Source organism: Metopolophium dirhodum, chromosome 9 (genome assembly GCF_019925205.1).
Source record: "Metopolophium dirhodum isolate CAU chromosome 9, ASM1992520v1, whole genome shotgun sequence".
NCBI lineage: Eukaryota > Metazoa > Arthropoda > Insecta > Hemiptera > Aphididae > Metopolophium > Metopolophium dirhodum.
In genome coordinates, this window is record NC_083568.1 from 18,853,381 (window position 1) to 18,867,577 (window position 14,197).

Consider the following 14,197-nt stretch of genomic DNA (forward strand, 5'->3'; position numbering starts at 1 on the left):
TTTTGACCCAACAAATAACATTTTATTGATATTTATAGAAAAAAACTAAAAAAATTTTAAATTGGAATTGTCTGTAAACACTGAACATATTTTGAAAATGTTATCAAGTATAGGAATTGATAAAATAAACATGATATAAATTTCAAGTGTCTACGGTTATTTGTTTTTGAATTACAACAATAATAAAAAATATTTTTTTATTAGTATCTACTGAATAATAATAAAAAAAAAAGGTGAGTAAGTGGATGTCGCTCTGTTGTACAGTAGGTGACAAGTGGGTCACTGTAATGGATGGTGTTAAATTTGAATTCAATGATATAATATCATTTTATAAGAAAAACGATTCTGAGCGAAAACGGTCAGTCAGCCTATGATATTACCAAGTATATTTGATGATATTATTGTGAATAAAGTAATTTATATATAACCTATTTACGTGGAGCCTTGTTTTAAATTTTCAATCCTTAGCCATAAAAGTTAAACATTTTATACATTTTTAACTACAAAATAATTAATAAATTATAAATTTGATAAATGTTGTCAAAATTTGAACTTTAAATGCTTATAAAAAAATATTGTGCCTATGTATTTTTTGATATTTTTCAACTGCAATTGTAATATTATATCAGGAGCCTTGCATTAAATTTTCACGCTTTTTTACACTTTAAATTATATTTTATTGATATTTATAGAAAAAAAAAACTAAAAAAATTTAAAATTCACAATGTCCGTAAACCGCTCAAAAAGAGTCAAAATATTTTCAAAATTTTATGGTGTATAGAAAATGCTAATATAAACATTCAATGAGATTTTAAAGTATCTACAGTCATTCGTTTTTTAATAACAATAAAATAAGAAAATTGTTACATGAGAAATCGAGTGAATATCAAATGTTGTAAAAATATAAATTTCAGACAATCATAAAAATTTAATTTAAGTTTATTGTAGACATATTTTTTTTGATAAAGGTAGACAAATTTATGAGTAATCTTATATTACATTTTAAAATCTTAGATTTAAAAAGAAAAATTTTTATGAATTCTCAACTCAAAATTATTTGTTAATTTTCGTGATTTTTTCGTATTTTGTCAAAATTTGAACTTTAAATGCTTATAAATAAAAACGGTGACTAAGGATTTTTAATTTTTTTCATCTACCTTTGAAACAATAACTTAGGAGCCTTTTATTAAATTTTCAAGCTTTTTTACTCAACAGATAAAATTTTATTGATATTTATAGAAAAAAAAACTAAAAAAATTGAAAACTCACAATGTCCGTAAACCGCTCAAAAAGTCAAATTATTTTCAAAATTCGATTTTCTCGAAAACAGATTTTGTGTAAAAATTCCCGTTTTTCCTTAATTTTTCTTTTGTTTTTCATGTCACGTTTTTACTCTTTACCCCCCAAAGTACCAATTAGATTCACTTTCCTATCAGAAGAGTTACTGTTGAAGAAAATCCAAGCACTTTTACTGTCCTAAAAGATGATGACAATCAAAAAAAAAAAATAAAAAAACACACATCATTGTAAAATCAATAGCTCAGAATCTAAAATGTTGTCCCTCCCATTTTAAATTCTTGGGCACCCCGCTGATATTTTTAATTTGCATATTAGATTAGATTAGATTATTTTAGAGTTGCACCAAAAACCAAAATTTTCTCAAAAACAGATTTCCATTTGCCGAAATGTTTACTTTTAATCCCCCAAAGTACCAACTAGATTCACTTTCCTATCAGAAAAGTTACTGTTGAAGAAAATCTAAGCATTTTTACTGTCCTAAAAGGTGATAACAGACACAAAAATAAAAAAAAAATAATAAAAAAAACACACATCATTATAAAAAAATAAATATATTCATCGCTTCGCTCAGAATCTAAAATTACAAAGTGAAATTGATTATTCTAAAGATGACATTTTTATATTATGCTTTAGTATGACAGAGACAACATATATGGGTTATAATATCCTCTTAATCAAATAAATGAATAATAATTATACAATACATATACATCAAATGTTTATTATGTATACACAATGATTAATATTCATTAAAAATTAGACAATAAGAGATCTATTAACATACTAAACAGTAAATAATAAGTATAAAAATAATAATAATAATTAAAAAAAATAGTAGAATTATTTTTCAAAAATAGGATTATATATAGTATGCTACATTCATTATTTTAATTATGATAGTTTCTGAAAGCATCAACATAATTCTATACATTTATACACAATAAAACAAGATACAAATTTAAACCATTTTTAAAAATGTCTTCATGTACTGGTTGTAAATTTTTTTAAACTGACGTTTTGTAAATGGTGGAGGAGTCTTGTTTCTAATAAAATTTTCAGAATATGTTTTGTACATATATTCCAAACAAATACTAGTTTCAAAGAAATGTTTTTTTAACGTTCCAGGAATATTATATGAACTCAAAACCCTAGGAATACCTTTCATGTATAGGAATACGTTTTCATATTCTTTAAAAGGCACCTTTTCTATACTAACTTCTGGGTCACTCTCAGGTTCATATGAATTGTAATCCTTGTCCAACGGTATTAAAGATTCTTTCATAAAATCTGTCATAACTGGCTCATTAATAATATTTAATTGTCTTGGTTGATTAGCTTTCAATGCAACATCTCTATCAGAATACCAACTGTAATTTATTGGTTTCAGAATAGCATTAAGACGGTTATCAGAAATACCTAATGTGTTCATAAAAAAAGTTCGGCAGACTTTTACAGACGCCTTATTCCAAATAAAACGGTATGTCGGACAACTTTCAAAAGTGCTATCTTTTTTTTTAGAGATACGCAATTGTACTAATTGAGTTATTTTACAGTTCTGTTCAGTCGCATTCAACATCTGAAATTCTTTATAAATTTGTCTTCGGTCGGGGCCAGGCATAGAATAATAACATATTAATTGACAGTCCTGGTCGCAACAAGGTGAAAGCATTTCACCATAGCTTTCTGTTAAGTCTTGATTATATATTATAGATTCTGGAATTCCTAGAAAAATAATAAACATTAAAAATGTAACCATATGAATACATTTTTTTGTTTAGCATAATAAAAACTATATCACAAATAACATTATACTACCATAGAATATTATAGTAAAATATACAAAGCCATTTTTTAAGTATGTGTATGCTCGACCCAATTTTATGATAATAGTATCAGTATAAACTACAAACTAGAACTACTAGCTAAAAAAGCTTGTATTGAATTATCAATCCTTTGCTTTAAGAATTGAACATTTTTAACTACAAAATGATATGAAAATGTTCATGATTTTGATGAATTTTGTCAAAATTCAAGCTTTAATTGCTTATATAAAAATAATAAAGCATAATATATATCTAGAATATGTTTTACCTAACTTATGAGGAATGTTGTATTAAATTTTCAAACTTTTTGACCTAGCAAAAATTTACTGACATTAAAACCAAAAAAACTAAAAGGGACAACATATTTTGTGAGTTCTATTATAATTTTTGAACCCCTAAAGTACCAATTGTATCTGATTTAAAATTAAAACTAATAGAAATTTAAATTTTCTATAAATACTCTAAAATAGGCTAAATATTTGAAAATTTAAGTTAAAGTTAATTGAATAAATTTAATTAAATTGTAGAAAATGATAGTATAAACATTAAACATTCAGTAAAAATTTGAAGTATCTAAGGTTATTCGTTTTTGAATTATAACAAATTAAGAAAATTGTTTGATAATAAATCATTATTTTACGTGAGAATACCCAATTTAATCAACATTTTAACTTAAGACGCTCATAATATATATTTGTGGGATTACACTAAACTTTTTTTTAATCTCTACAACCGCAACTTATCCTTGTAACCGTGTCATACATTTACTAACCTAAGGTTTAAATTGTATGAATTTTTAACTAGAAGTAGATTTTCAAAGTTGTGAGATTTTGACGAATTTTGTATAAATTTGAACTTAAAAGCTTATAAGAAAATACTGTGTATAAGTAATTAAGATATTTTTTAATTTGTATATGAATAACTTTTTAGGAACCTTTAAACTAAAAAAAATGTCAAATGTATATATAGCTCAAAAAGAGTCAACAATTTTTATAATTTTAACATGAATCGAAAGTGGTAATATAAACATTTGGCGAGAATTTCAAATCTCTAAGGTTATTTGTTCTTGTATTGTATTACACTAAATACTGGGCTTGCAATAAAAATGTTAAAAATCAAGGCCTAAACATTTAAAAGTAAATTATTCTTACCATCAGTATGATTTTTTTCTAATAGTTCCAGAATTTTTGTTTTGGAATTCTTTGAAATACTTTTTTTTTCAAATGACAACACATTCTTAGCATCATCACCATCCAACATGTCTAAGTATATATAATCACAGTCATTTCCATTATTTCTTGATTTTGGTATCATATTTCTTTCTATTACAGTAAAAATAATTTATAAAGAATTTATTGACTTAATTTTGAAAAAAAAAAACAATAAATATAGAAACATAAGAAAATGTTTCACTATTTTAAAAAGTGAAACCTTTTCTTTCAAGAACATGAATTAACACACCATATTTGAATGAATAAAATCAGTATTTTAAGGAAAAACAAAAGTTGGTTGTAAATTAATTACCTTCAGAAATATTTTTTTCAATTGATTCTTCATGCGATTTCTTAACTACTTTTGAAATAGATTTATTTTTTGATATAGTAGTGATATTTGAAGTATCGGTATGTATATTTTTCAAATTATTTTCATATATGGTCTTTTCATCTGGTTTGGATACTAATTTAGTCTGATTACATCCATCTGTTAACACTTAATAAATAATTATTAAATTATATTTTCTAAAATAAATTAAATATAACCATTGTTAAAATTATTATTATTCAAATGCAACAATAATAACAACGCTCAATGTCCTGTAAAGTAACACATCATGCACTCGTCCAAACATACAGGTGTTTGATGCGAGTTGAATGAATATTTTGTTATGTTACCACTAACAACACTATTGTTTGAAAGTTTAAAATATATATATTATTTTAAACAATGGTTTGTTTTTACTTTCTTAATCAAGTATGGTAATTGGAATTAAAAAATCTGAATTTTGAAAACTACCTACTATAAGTATATATTTGTAATTAAATATTATTAATGTGATATTTACACTAACTATAGTGCTTAAAAAATATTTGCTCAATCATTTTCATATGTTTGTGAGTAATATAAACAAAAATTGTAGTCCGAGGATTTTTATTTTGATTACCACATATTATACTATATTATTCTGAAAAATTATATTTGAGTAAATAAATATATATTTTGTATGATTTTTCTATATTTTTATGTGAATATATATGGGGGTGTGGGTTACTTTTCATGTAGTATCAGGTGGGGGCTACAGCCCCCCTAACATTTTAGCCCTAGTTGCGCTACTGGATTGATCCTATATGTCAATGTATAATGATTTGTATCCAGAAAAACGTCAACTCTCAAAACTCAATTTTTTTGTGAAAACTATTTGACTTAGAAATTTGGTTGATAGCTCAATAAAAAGTACTTGTCAACTATCAAGTAGATACAGCATTTATCATTTTTAACGGTTAAAAAAATAGTCAACTTTAGCTAAACTTATCTTTAGAAACATATCTCTGAAACTGGATAACGGATTTAGTTGTTTATGCCTTATGGTATTGTTACACATTAGCTAGAAAAGGTGTAGCGAAGAGTTTCAGACCTTTATCTTTAATAGTTCATTCACTAGAGATCTTAAAAGTTGTACAACATAAAAACAGACATGTAGATAAAAACTTAGTACCAAAAGCGATAATTATTTTAAAATTTTAAGAGGGCTAAAAGTATGAAGTGAGTTCCATAAGAGTACAATTACAATATTAAAAAGGGTTAAAATATTTTTAGAAACAGACCACTATAATGTTGTATACTTGATAATTCAGTCAATAACAAGTTAGGTACCTTTTTACACTATTGTTTGTATTAAATGTTGGTGGTTCTTCCATCAAATTTTTATAGTTTAATATGTCTATACAGACATACTCCAAATCAATGTTATTTGAATTTTCGTTTTTAAAATTATTTTCTGAAATGTATTATATTTCAAACATATCAAAAAATTATATAAAATGTTTGTATAGGAAAAACTCAGAATCCTGAGCGAAGAGGGTCTGTCAGCCTATATTAGTATATTGCTATGGATATTTTATGATATTATTGCTATATTAAAGTAATTTATATTACTATTAGACATTAATAGTGGTGTATACAAGGGGGTGACGAGGGGGTCAAATCCCTCCCCCATTGGCTTTTATTCAAAGTTTTGAGTGGGTGGGGGATTTTCCAATTTTACCCTCCCATTTAGATGTCATTTTTTTTTTTGATCCCCCTCTTTCAGGAATCATGTATTTCTTAATACAGTAGGTAGTATTATCTTTTTTGTAAGAATTGCATTTGATAATGTCATTGTGTGTATAAATTTTTTTTATTTATTTAAGAAAAAACTTACACAGTAACTGGTACTATGAAGGGGAAATTTTTCTATATTCTTAATATAACAAAACATAATGATGTGCAAACAAAGAAATGTTTGCAAGCACAGATTTAAATAATTATTGTTCAAAATTGTATTTTTTACTGTGATAATTTAGTATAGCTTTAAATGTAATCACTTTAAATACTTCTTAAGTGTTCCCACATAATATTTTTGTAGTATCACGATACTAGATACTAGAAACTTATCAATAGAATATCACATTACTAGATATTCGATACATTTGAGTAAAACTAGTCACAAGTTTTAAAAAAATTATATTTATTATTTTGGGTATGATGACTTTGTTAAGTAATGGGAATGGTAACGAAAATAATAAAAACATTACCTAGTTTATTGCTGCCACGCTAAAGATTACATAGTTTATGTTCTTACATGTAGAAATTACAGATATCTAATAAGGTACAGACGTGCAATAAAGACGGAAAGTCCCATTCAATGTGTGTGTGTCACAGTTATAAGTTATAACTAATATTATGATTTATCGGTAATGGGTTGAAAAATAATTTCCAACCTACAGCCTACAGAAAATCACCCAAAACTACTAAACTTACCAAAATTTGTATTCGTAAAATAAATATTAAAATAAAACTTTATTTAATATTAAATATTAATTTGATAGTAAAAAGCAGAATTGTATCACAATAATGTATCGAGTATCTTTCGATAACAATTTTTTATGAAATAATCGATATTTTGACTATAAATGTATCATGCTACAAGATAATTGATGCTTCATATAATTGTATCGAGATACGAGATATAGTTGTATCTAAGATATTTCCCAACCCTGCCTGAGGTAAGGATGAAACATTCAAATTATTTTAGAATTGAGGCATAAGAAAATTTTTGAAACAATAATTGTAAGCTTTGTATGTTAATTATAAAGTAATTGTTAGTTCCATACTTGAAGTTAATTCTTTAGAAAATAAACATTCAATATGTCAATAAGTATTCAATATTTTCAAAAACTTTTTTTTTGAAACTGTTATTTGAATATATAATACAAATAACAATTATTCATAACATTTTATACTGCCAGATTGGCTTTATATTTTAGTGCCTTTAATTGTTGAAATACAATAATTTATTTAAATTTTTAAATGAAATATTTATTTTAGAGGATGTTACACAAACATTTATTGTCTCTGTCTTACAAGTACTACATAGCACATTTTAAGTTCAGAAAATCATGTTTAGCTAAGTTTAAAAATTATAGTGAATTGACTTCTAATAAAATTTAAAGGTAAAATTATTATCTAGGCAATGTCCGAGGCTTTTTATTATATTTTAACTAGTAGAGCTATGAGTATTTTAAGACGTACAAATAATTTACAATTTTAATTAATTAATAATTTTAATAATTTATTAATACTTATAGCTCTACTAATTAAAATATAATAAAAAGCCTATGACATTGCGTATATAATAATTTTACCTTAAAATATTATAAGAGGTCAATTCACTCAAATTTTTTAACTAAGAGAGCTAAACGTGATCTGCCTTGCGTAAAATGTGCTATGTTACGCACTAGTAAGACAGAGACAACTAATGTCAGTACAACATCCTATTAAAATGTTATAGTATGTAGCAAAATACTTTTTTTTCCATGTTGATCTATAAATATTGAATACTGAACAAATAGTTTAATTATTTTTCACATTAAGCATTTAAAGTTTTGACTAAAGGAGTAAAGTATCTCTTACAAAACATGTAGAGCGCTACTTTACTCACATTAACTTAAATATTTAAATGGTTATTAATAAAAATAAAAATTTGTGTCATATTTGATATATATTTCAAAAGTAGAAAATGTTTATAAAAGCATTCAGCTTCAGACTATTAAATAAACTATAATAGGATGCCAAGATGTTACGAGATTTCAAGAATGAGAAAAATAAAAGCAATGTTAGTATTAAAATTGCGTATGCCTAAAATACAATAAATTAGGGCTGACGGTATACCGGTTTTTAAAAATACCGATACCCGGTATTATTGTTATTTTAGAATATCGTTATACCGTGAAATGATAATTACTGTTGTTACTGAAAATACCGTGCCACGGTAATTACCGGACATACCGTATACCTACATTTATTATTTATTTAACAACATAATATAAAAGGCCCTATCCTAGCCCCTAGGTTGAAAACTTGGAAGCACTAATAAATTTGCCGAGGTTTATGGTATTTTCGCTAATTACTGAAGTACAGTGCTTTCGGCAATTATCGAAAATACTGTACAACCGGTAATACCTTAGATACCAGTAATAAATAAATACCGGTATCAAAATATGAAATACCATTAGCCCTACAATAAATTAGTAAATTACTTGCATTTAGTTTTATTGTTCAATTAAATGTATAATATATACTATATATTAATAATTTCTCAGAATTGAATAATAAGATTAATAATATGCAAGATTTAAAATTTTAATTACCTTTATTGCCATTTATTTTTGTTGAACTAGATTGGACCGCGCATGCATTAAATATTTGTTGGTGATTTTCTGGATCTTGGTCATCTACATCACGTTCCAATGAATTTAACAATAAACTTTCATTCATTTTTTCCCTTGTGAAATCTTTAACTATCAAAGTGTTATTTTCTAAATGCTTAAATTCTAAATTATTAAAAATAATATCAATATATCTGCTGTTAACTGTGGATGCATGTTTTCTATCATAATTGTCTTCAGAACTTATTACAAATGAATTCTACAAAATATAAAAAAAATTGTGATAATTAAATGACTTATGAAATTGTTGTTACCTTATAATCATATACATACTTGTGGCTTAATTGATGGGACAGCATCATTATTTAGACCATAAATATCATTAGTCATTAAAACATCATCATTTTCAAAATGATCAGAGCAAATTCGATCTGTATCGGTTGGCTGCCAATTAGTTAATCCAATACTATCTACCCATTTTTTAAGCATATTTTTGTTTTGCATTGGAAATCTAAGTGTAATATCAAAATATAAAATTAACAACATAATATTTGATTAGATATAACCCAACCAAAAATAAGGCAGAAAAAAATCCATTAAGCAAATGGACCTTTGCAATAAACCGTGTTATTTATATCATTTTTTTCATGGGTATGAATATAGTCACACAACAATAATGGAATCTTTATAGTTTATATAATTTATGCCAAAACACTTAAAGGTGTAGGGATAAACAAAAATTAGGTTTAAAGACATAATATTGTATTTTTTTTAATGTTAGTATGTACAGAGTGTAACCGGAAGACCTGATAAATGAAATTAACTTTTGTTCTAATCAATATTTATTTTTTTAATTTTTATTCTTTAATGGTGAAAATAAAAAAATTATAACTGATGTAAATGTTTTAGTAAAAATGTTTATTGTTTAAACATTTATTTAAGTCACGTTATATGATTTTTACACATCTCATTATTTGTGTTAAATTAAGTTGATCTAGTCGTAATAAACATTTTAAACTATAATATTTTAAAAATATTTTATTAGAATTTTTTAATAGGGACATATTAAAATCTTATTTATTTTTAAAAAAGTATTAACTTTTTCAACAAATGAGGAACTTTTAAATATTTTGAAATTTTAAAAAATCAGCCATTTGACTTAGATAAATGTTTTTAGTATCAAAAGTTTTTGAAAAACTATATTTACAAATTAGCTATTTTGAATTTTTAAAAATTTAAAATAGGATTTTTTATTTTTGTTATTAAAAATTGTATAAAAAGTCTTATATTATAAATGTTACGCACATTTTAATAAATTATACATATAAATTAAAATGAAAAATAATAATTAGAACGAAACTTATTTTATTTGTCACTTCTTCCGGTTGCGCCTTGTATAATTTGTTTAACAATGAAAAATTAATAATGAATATATAATGATGTACTTATGGTTAAATTTGTACCAATATGTAATATGTAGAAATTATAAATTTTTAATTAATAATAACCACCCAAATGAAAATGTACAATTATATTTTTTATATTTGTATTTTGTGTCAATCATTAAATACTATTACTACCATTTTATAGCTTTAAATAAAATAAATATACATTTTTAATTTTGTAAGTAATAAAAACAACTAGTTTACTTAAAAAACAATGTCTTTTTTCCATCTTTCAAAAATGTCTTGTCACAGCCTTGAATAATACAGTATTCAAATTCTGTTGTATTATTTTTTATACCTGCAATTATGTTTTTTCCAAATTATTTTCAACAATAAATATAAATTTATGTTAACCTCAAATTTAACTAAACTAACTATAATTATCATTCACACTTCTTTTTCGTTTTCTTGCAAACTTTGTATACTCATGTGACAGTAGATAAAGTGTTGGTACAATATTATTATTATTCAAAATAGTTTGTCTGAAAAGTTGACCGTCTCGTCGTATAGTAATAGATGTAAAATCTTCAGGATCAAAATGAATTGAGCATATTTTTAACAAAGGATCAAATTTGTCTTTGCGTCCGCAAATTTTCCACCAAGTTTCACAAAGTGCTTTATTATCCTTTGGAAAGTTGATGAAAAATAAGGTATCAAACTGGTCTCTTGCATTTTGATTACATAATACAACCGCACATTCTTGGTTTATAGGCTGGTTTGTCTAAAAATTTAAAATATTATTAAATATTTACTTAAAATAATAAAATAACTGAACCAACATTTACAAAACTTGTTACAGATGAAGACAATGAGACAGAGTCTACTTCTATCATTGATTCTTCAATATCTATATTTTCAAGTTCAAATTCAGTGTCTGAAAGTGATGATAGAAAATCATCATCAAATCCAGTAGCTTCATTCGAATTCTAAAAAAAAATTTTACAACTGAATAACTCAAAATTATAAATTTGAATAAAATAGTCTTACACTAAAATTACTACAAGATGATGTACTTAGAGTTGAATCATCATCACTGGATTTCATATCACTAGTATTTGGTGTATCAAGTAAATCGTCAGAATTAATATCGCTTGTAGACGAACATTCACTGTCTTCAGAATCTGTCAATATCTTTCCATGTGTAATATCCTCAGGGCTGTCCTGACAATTTGCGGGGCCCAGGGCAGAGTAATATTGTGGGGCCTAAAATGTTATTATCGTCAGTTGGTAGTTGCATATATTTAATATTATGATATATACCTAGGTATAAGGGGTCAACGCGCAAATATATTTAAAAATATAATACCTTGTACTTGCAACAATATGAATAAGTAAATAAATTAATAACAAAACACGTCATATATTTCAACTTAATATTGATAAATTAATAAGTCTATAAATATAGTAGGTACCTAATACAATATAAAAAAAGGTGGACGAGTGGGTAACGCTCTGCTGTACAGTAGTACAGTAGGTGTCATGCATGTTGTGTTATATATGTGTTATATTTGAATTACATTGATAAATCATTGTATACGATAAAATATCCTTAGCGGAGACGTTGTATCAACCTAGCATACTTGTACAAAAAATCAAATTTAATAGTTTAAAAAAAAATTAACAAAGATCGAAAATATCTCTCTTCTATAAATAGTGTGCCTTTCCGGTGAACTTATTCAGTTTGATAAGAGATACAAAAACTTTAAAAATTTCTTATGGCTACAGATAGCTCAAAGCTATAAAAAGCTATAAATAGCTCAAAAAGAGTCAAAATTGTTTGAAAATTTTACCATGTATGGATGGTAATATAGTAATAATGGTAATTTTAACATTTGGTGAAAATTTAAAGTGTCTACGGTTTATGTTTTTGAATTACAAAAAAATATTAAAAATTGATGGATAAAAATTTGTTAATTTACCGAAGAAAAATCCAATAACGTAAAGTTAAATTCAATCGCTCATAAAAAATTAATGTTACTCTCTATCAATATTTCTAGTGTTAACTAGGAAAGAACTTTTATGAATTTCTAATATAGTTTGAACATTTTCGAAATGTTGATGAATTTTGTCAAAATTTGAACTTTATAAGCACATAAAAAATAATTGAGCCTATGTATTTTTTAACTTCCATTAATGAAAATTATTAGGAACCTGCATTACATTTTCAAGATTTTAAATTTTATTAAGGATAATTTTAAAAAAATTTAGAAAAATGGAAAAATTTCTAGGTTATAACTAGCTCTAAAATAGTCAAAATATTGAGAAAATGTTTTATGGAAGATGCTAATATAAATATTTGTTGAAAAAACAAAGGTACTACAGTTATTCATTTTTGAGTTACACCAAAAAAATAAAATGGATTTTTTCATAATTGGTTTTGTATAAAAGTTACCTCTTTTTTTGTTTTTCTCAACGCTTTCTAAAACTACTTGAATTTTCATAATTCATAACATACATACTAGATTTATACTTTATTACATTTACTTACATTATGAATTGTATTTGTCGTATGGATTATGGGACAAGCCTCTGGTCTAAGCCTATTGCCCCTATTGCCAGCTTCATATTCATCCATCTCAAAGTGGTCGTCACATATCCTACTTTTGTCAATTGGTAACCAATTTGAACGATTTGTCGCCATTATCCAAATAGGCAATAACTTCTCATCATCAAATGGGAATCTATAATATAATACACAATAATGTTTCAATTATTTTTGTTGAATCATTCAATCAGGTATAAGAAAGAATATATACTCATGCAATCGAACTCCATCATCAGAAGTATTCAAACATCCCAAAACAGAACAACGATTTTCCATGGCAATAGTACATACAAACTCTCACGTACTTATTAAAAGAATGAAAATGTACTGTGCTTTACATTTAAAACAAGTTTCATATAATTTATATTATAAAGTAGGTAGTACTATAATTGTTAGGATCATCTGCTAGTACTTACCACTATACTCACTATAGCAATTAGTACTCCGGTATATTACTGTCTACTATTCACCAGTCTGAGCAGTGAGCATGACAAAATAGATATAGACTATTCCACGAGAGATAGTAGTGGACACCAGGATCAACATCAATATCAACATGAAGTCCGTGCCACCACCGAATAGTTTGCACAATCGATTGTCATTCGATAGTTTAAAAAACAACCGAGTGATTTTTTGATTGAATAAATATTATTAACCATCGATTTTTTTGAAAAATACACTCGATAGTTTTCATTCGGTAGTAAATAGTAAAGGCGGGTTTCCACTATATACGTGTACGTCATGAACTAAGATAGTTAATTATCTTAGTTCATGGTGTACGTGTATAAAAATACTTTTCTGTGATTGGTTGACGTGTATATGGTGGGTTTTTGATATACCAGAGTGTTATTACCACAGGCTTGACCATTTATACCATGAAGTTGGATCCGGTTCAACTTTGTACGTATAGTTCACACACAGACTTCTATACTATGGAAGTATAGAAGTCTGTGAGTTCACGGCTCTATATTGATAACAATATTGATAACATGTATACAATTTATAATAACATATATAACATAATATATATAACAATAATTTATAAAATAATATATGAGGTAACTGATATGTTACCAATCCTAACCGATCCTAACGTTTACACGTCTGGTACCAATTAGTTTTGACCACAGATTATATGAAAATATTATTATAAATTATAAA

General features: G+C 25.5%; 1 protein-coding gene across 5 annotated transcripts; it reads right to left on the reverse strand.

Annotated features, from left to right (window-relative positions):
- Positions 1 to 1,834: 1,834 nt before the first annotated feature.
- On the reverse strand, positions 1,835 to 13,771 carry LOC132952235 (uncharacterized). 5 transcript variants are annotated; one of them, XM_061024462.1, is made up of 12 exons: positions 13,465 to 13,770; positions 13,248 to 13,368; positions 12,980 to 13,172; positions 11,479 to 11,694; positions 11,271 to 11,417; positions 10,867 to 11,212; positions 10,696 to 10,789; positions 9,380 to 9,557; positions 9,029 to 9,305; positions 4,647 to 4,832; positions 4,274 to 4,444; positions 1,836 to 3,021 (listed from the first exon to the last, which is right to left on the reverse strand). In XM_061024462.1, the coding sequence occupies exons 2-12, from the start codon at positions 13,310 to 13,312 to the stop codon at positions 2,258 to 2,260; spliced, it is 2,637 nt and encodes an 878-aa protein (XP_060880445.1). In that variant the 5' UTR covers positions 13,313 to 13,368; positions 13,465 to 13,770; the 3' UTR covers positions 1,836 to 2,257. The 5 variants fall into 5 exon arrangements, with proteins under 5 accessions (XP_060880447.1, XP_060880445.1, XP_060880444.1 ...); XM_061024461.1 differs by having other exon boundaries at positions 13,453 to 13,770; XM_061024464.1 differs by having other exon boundaries at positions 1,835 to 3,021; positions 4,647 to 4,823; positions 13,248 to 13,771.
- Positions 13,772 to 14,197: the final 426 nt, after the last annotated feature.

Bases quoted from the DNA above. Each gene is read 5' to 3' on its own strand.
- LOC132952235 (XM_061024462.1), bottom strand. From the start codon at position 13,312: ATGGAAAATCGTTGTTCTGTTTTGGGATGTTTGAATACTTCTGATGAT. The intron at 9,558-10,695 runs GTAAACTAGTTG...TATTACACTTAG, and splicing joins AAAAAGACATTGTTTTTTAA to ATTTCCAATGCAAAACAAAA. The intron at 9,306-9,379 runs GTATGTATATGA...TATATTTTGTAG, and splicing joins TCCCATCAATTAAGCCACAA to AATTCATTTGTAATAAGTTC.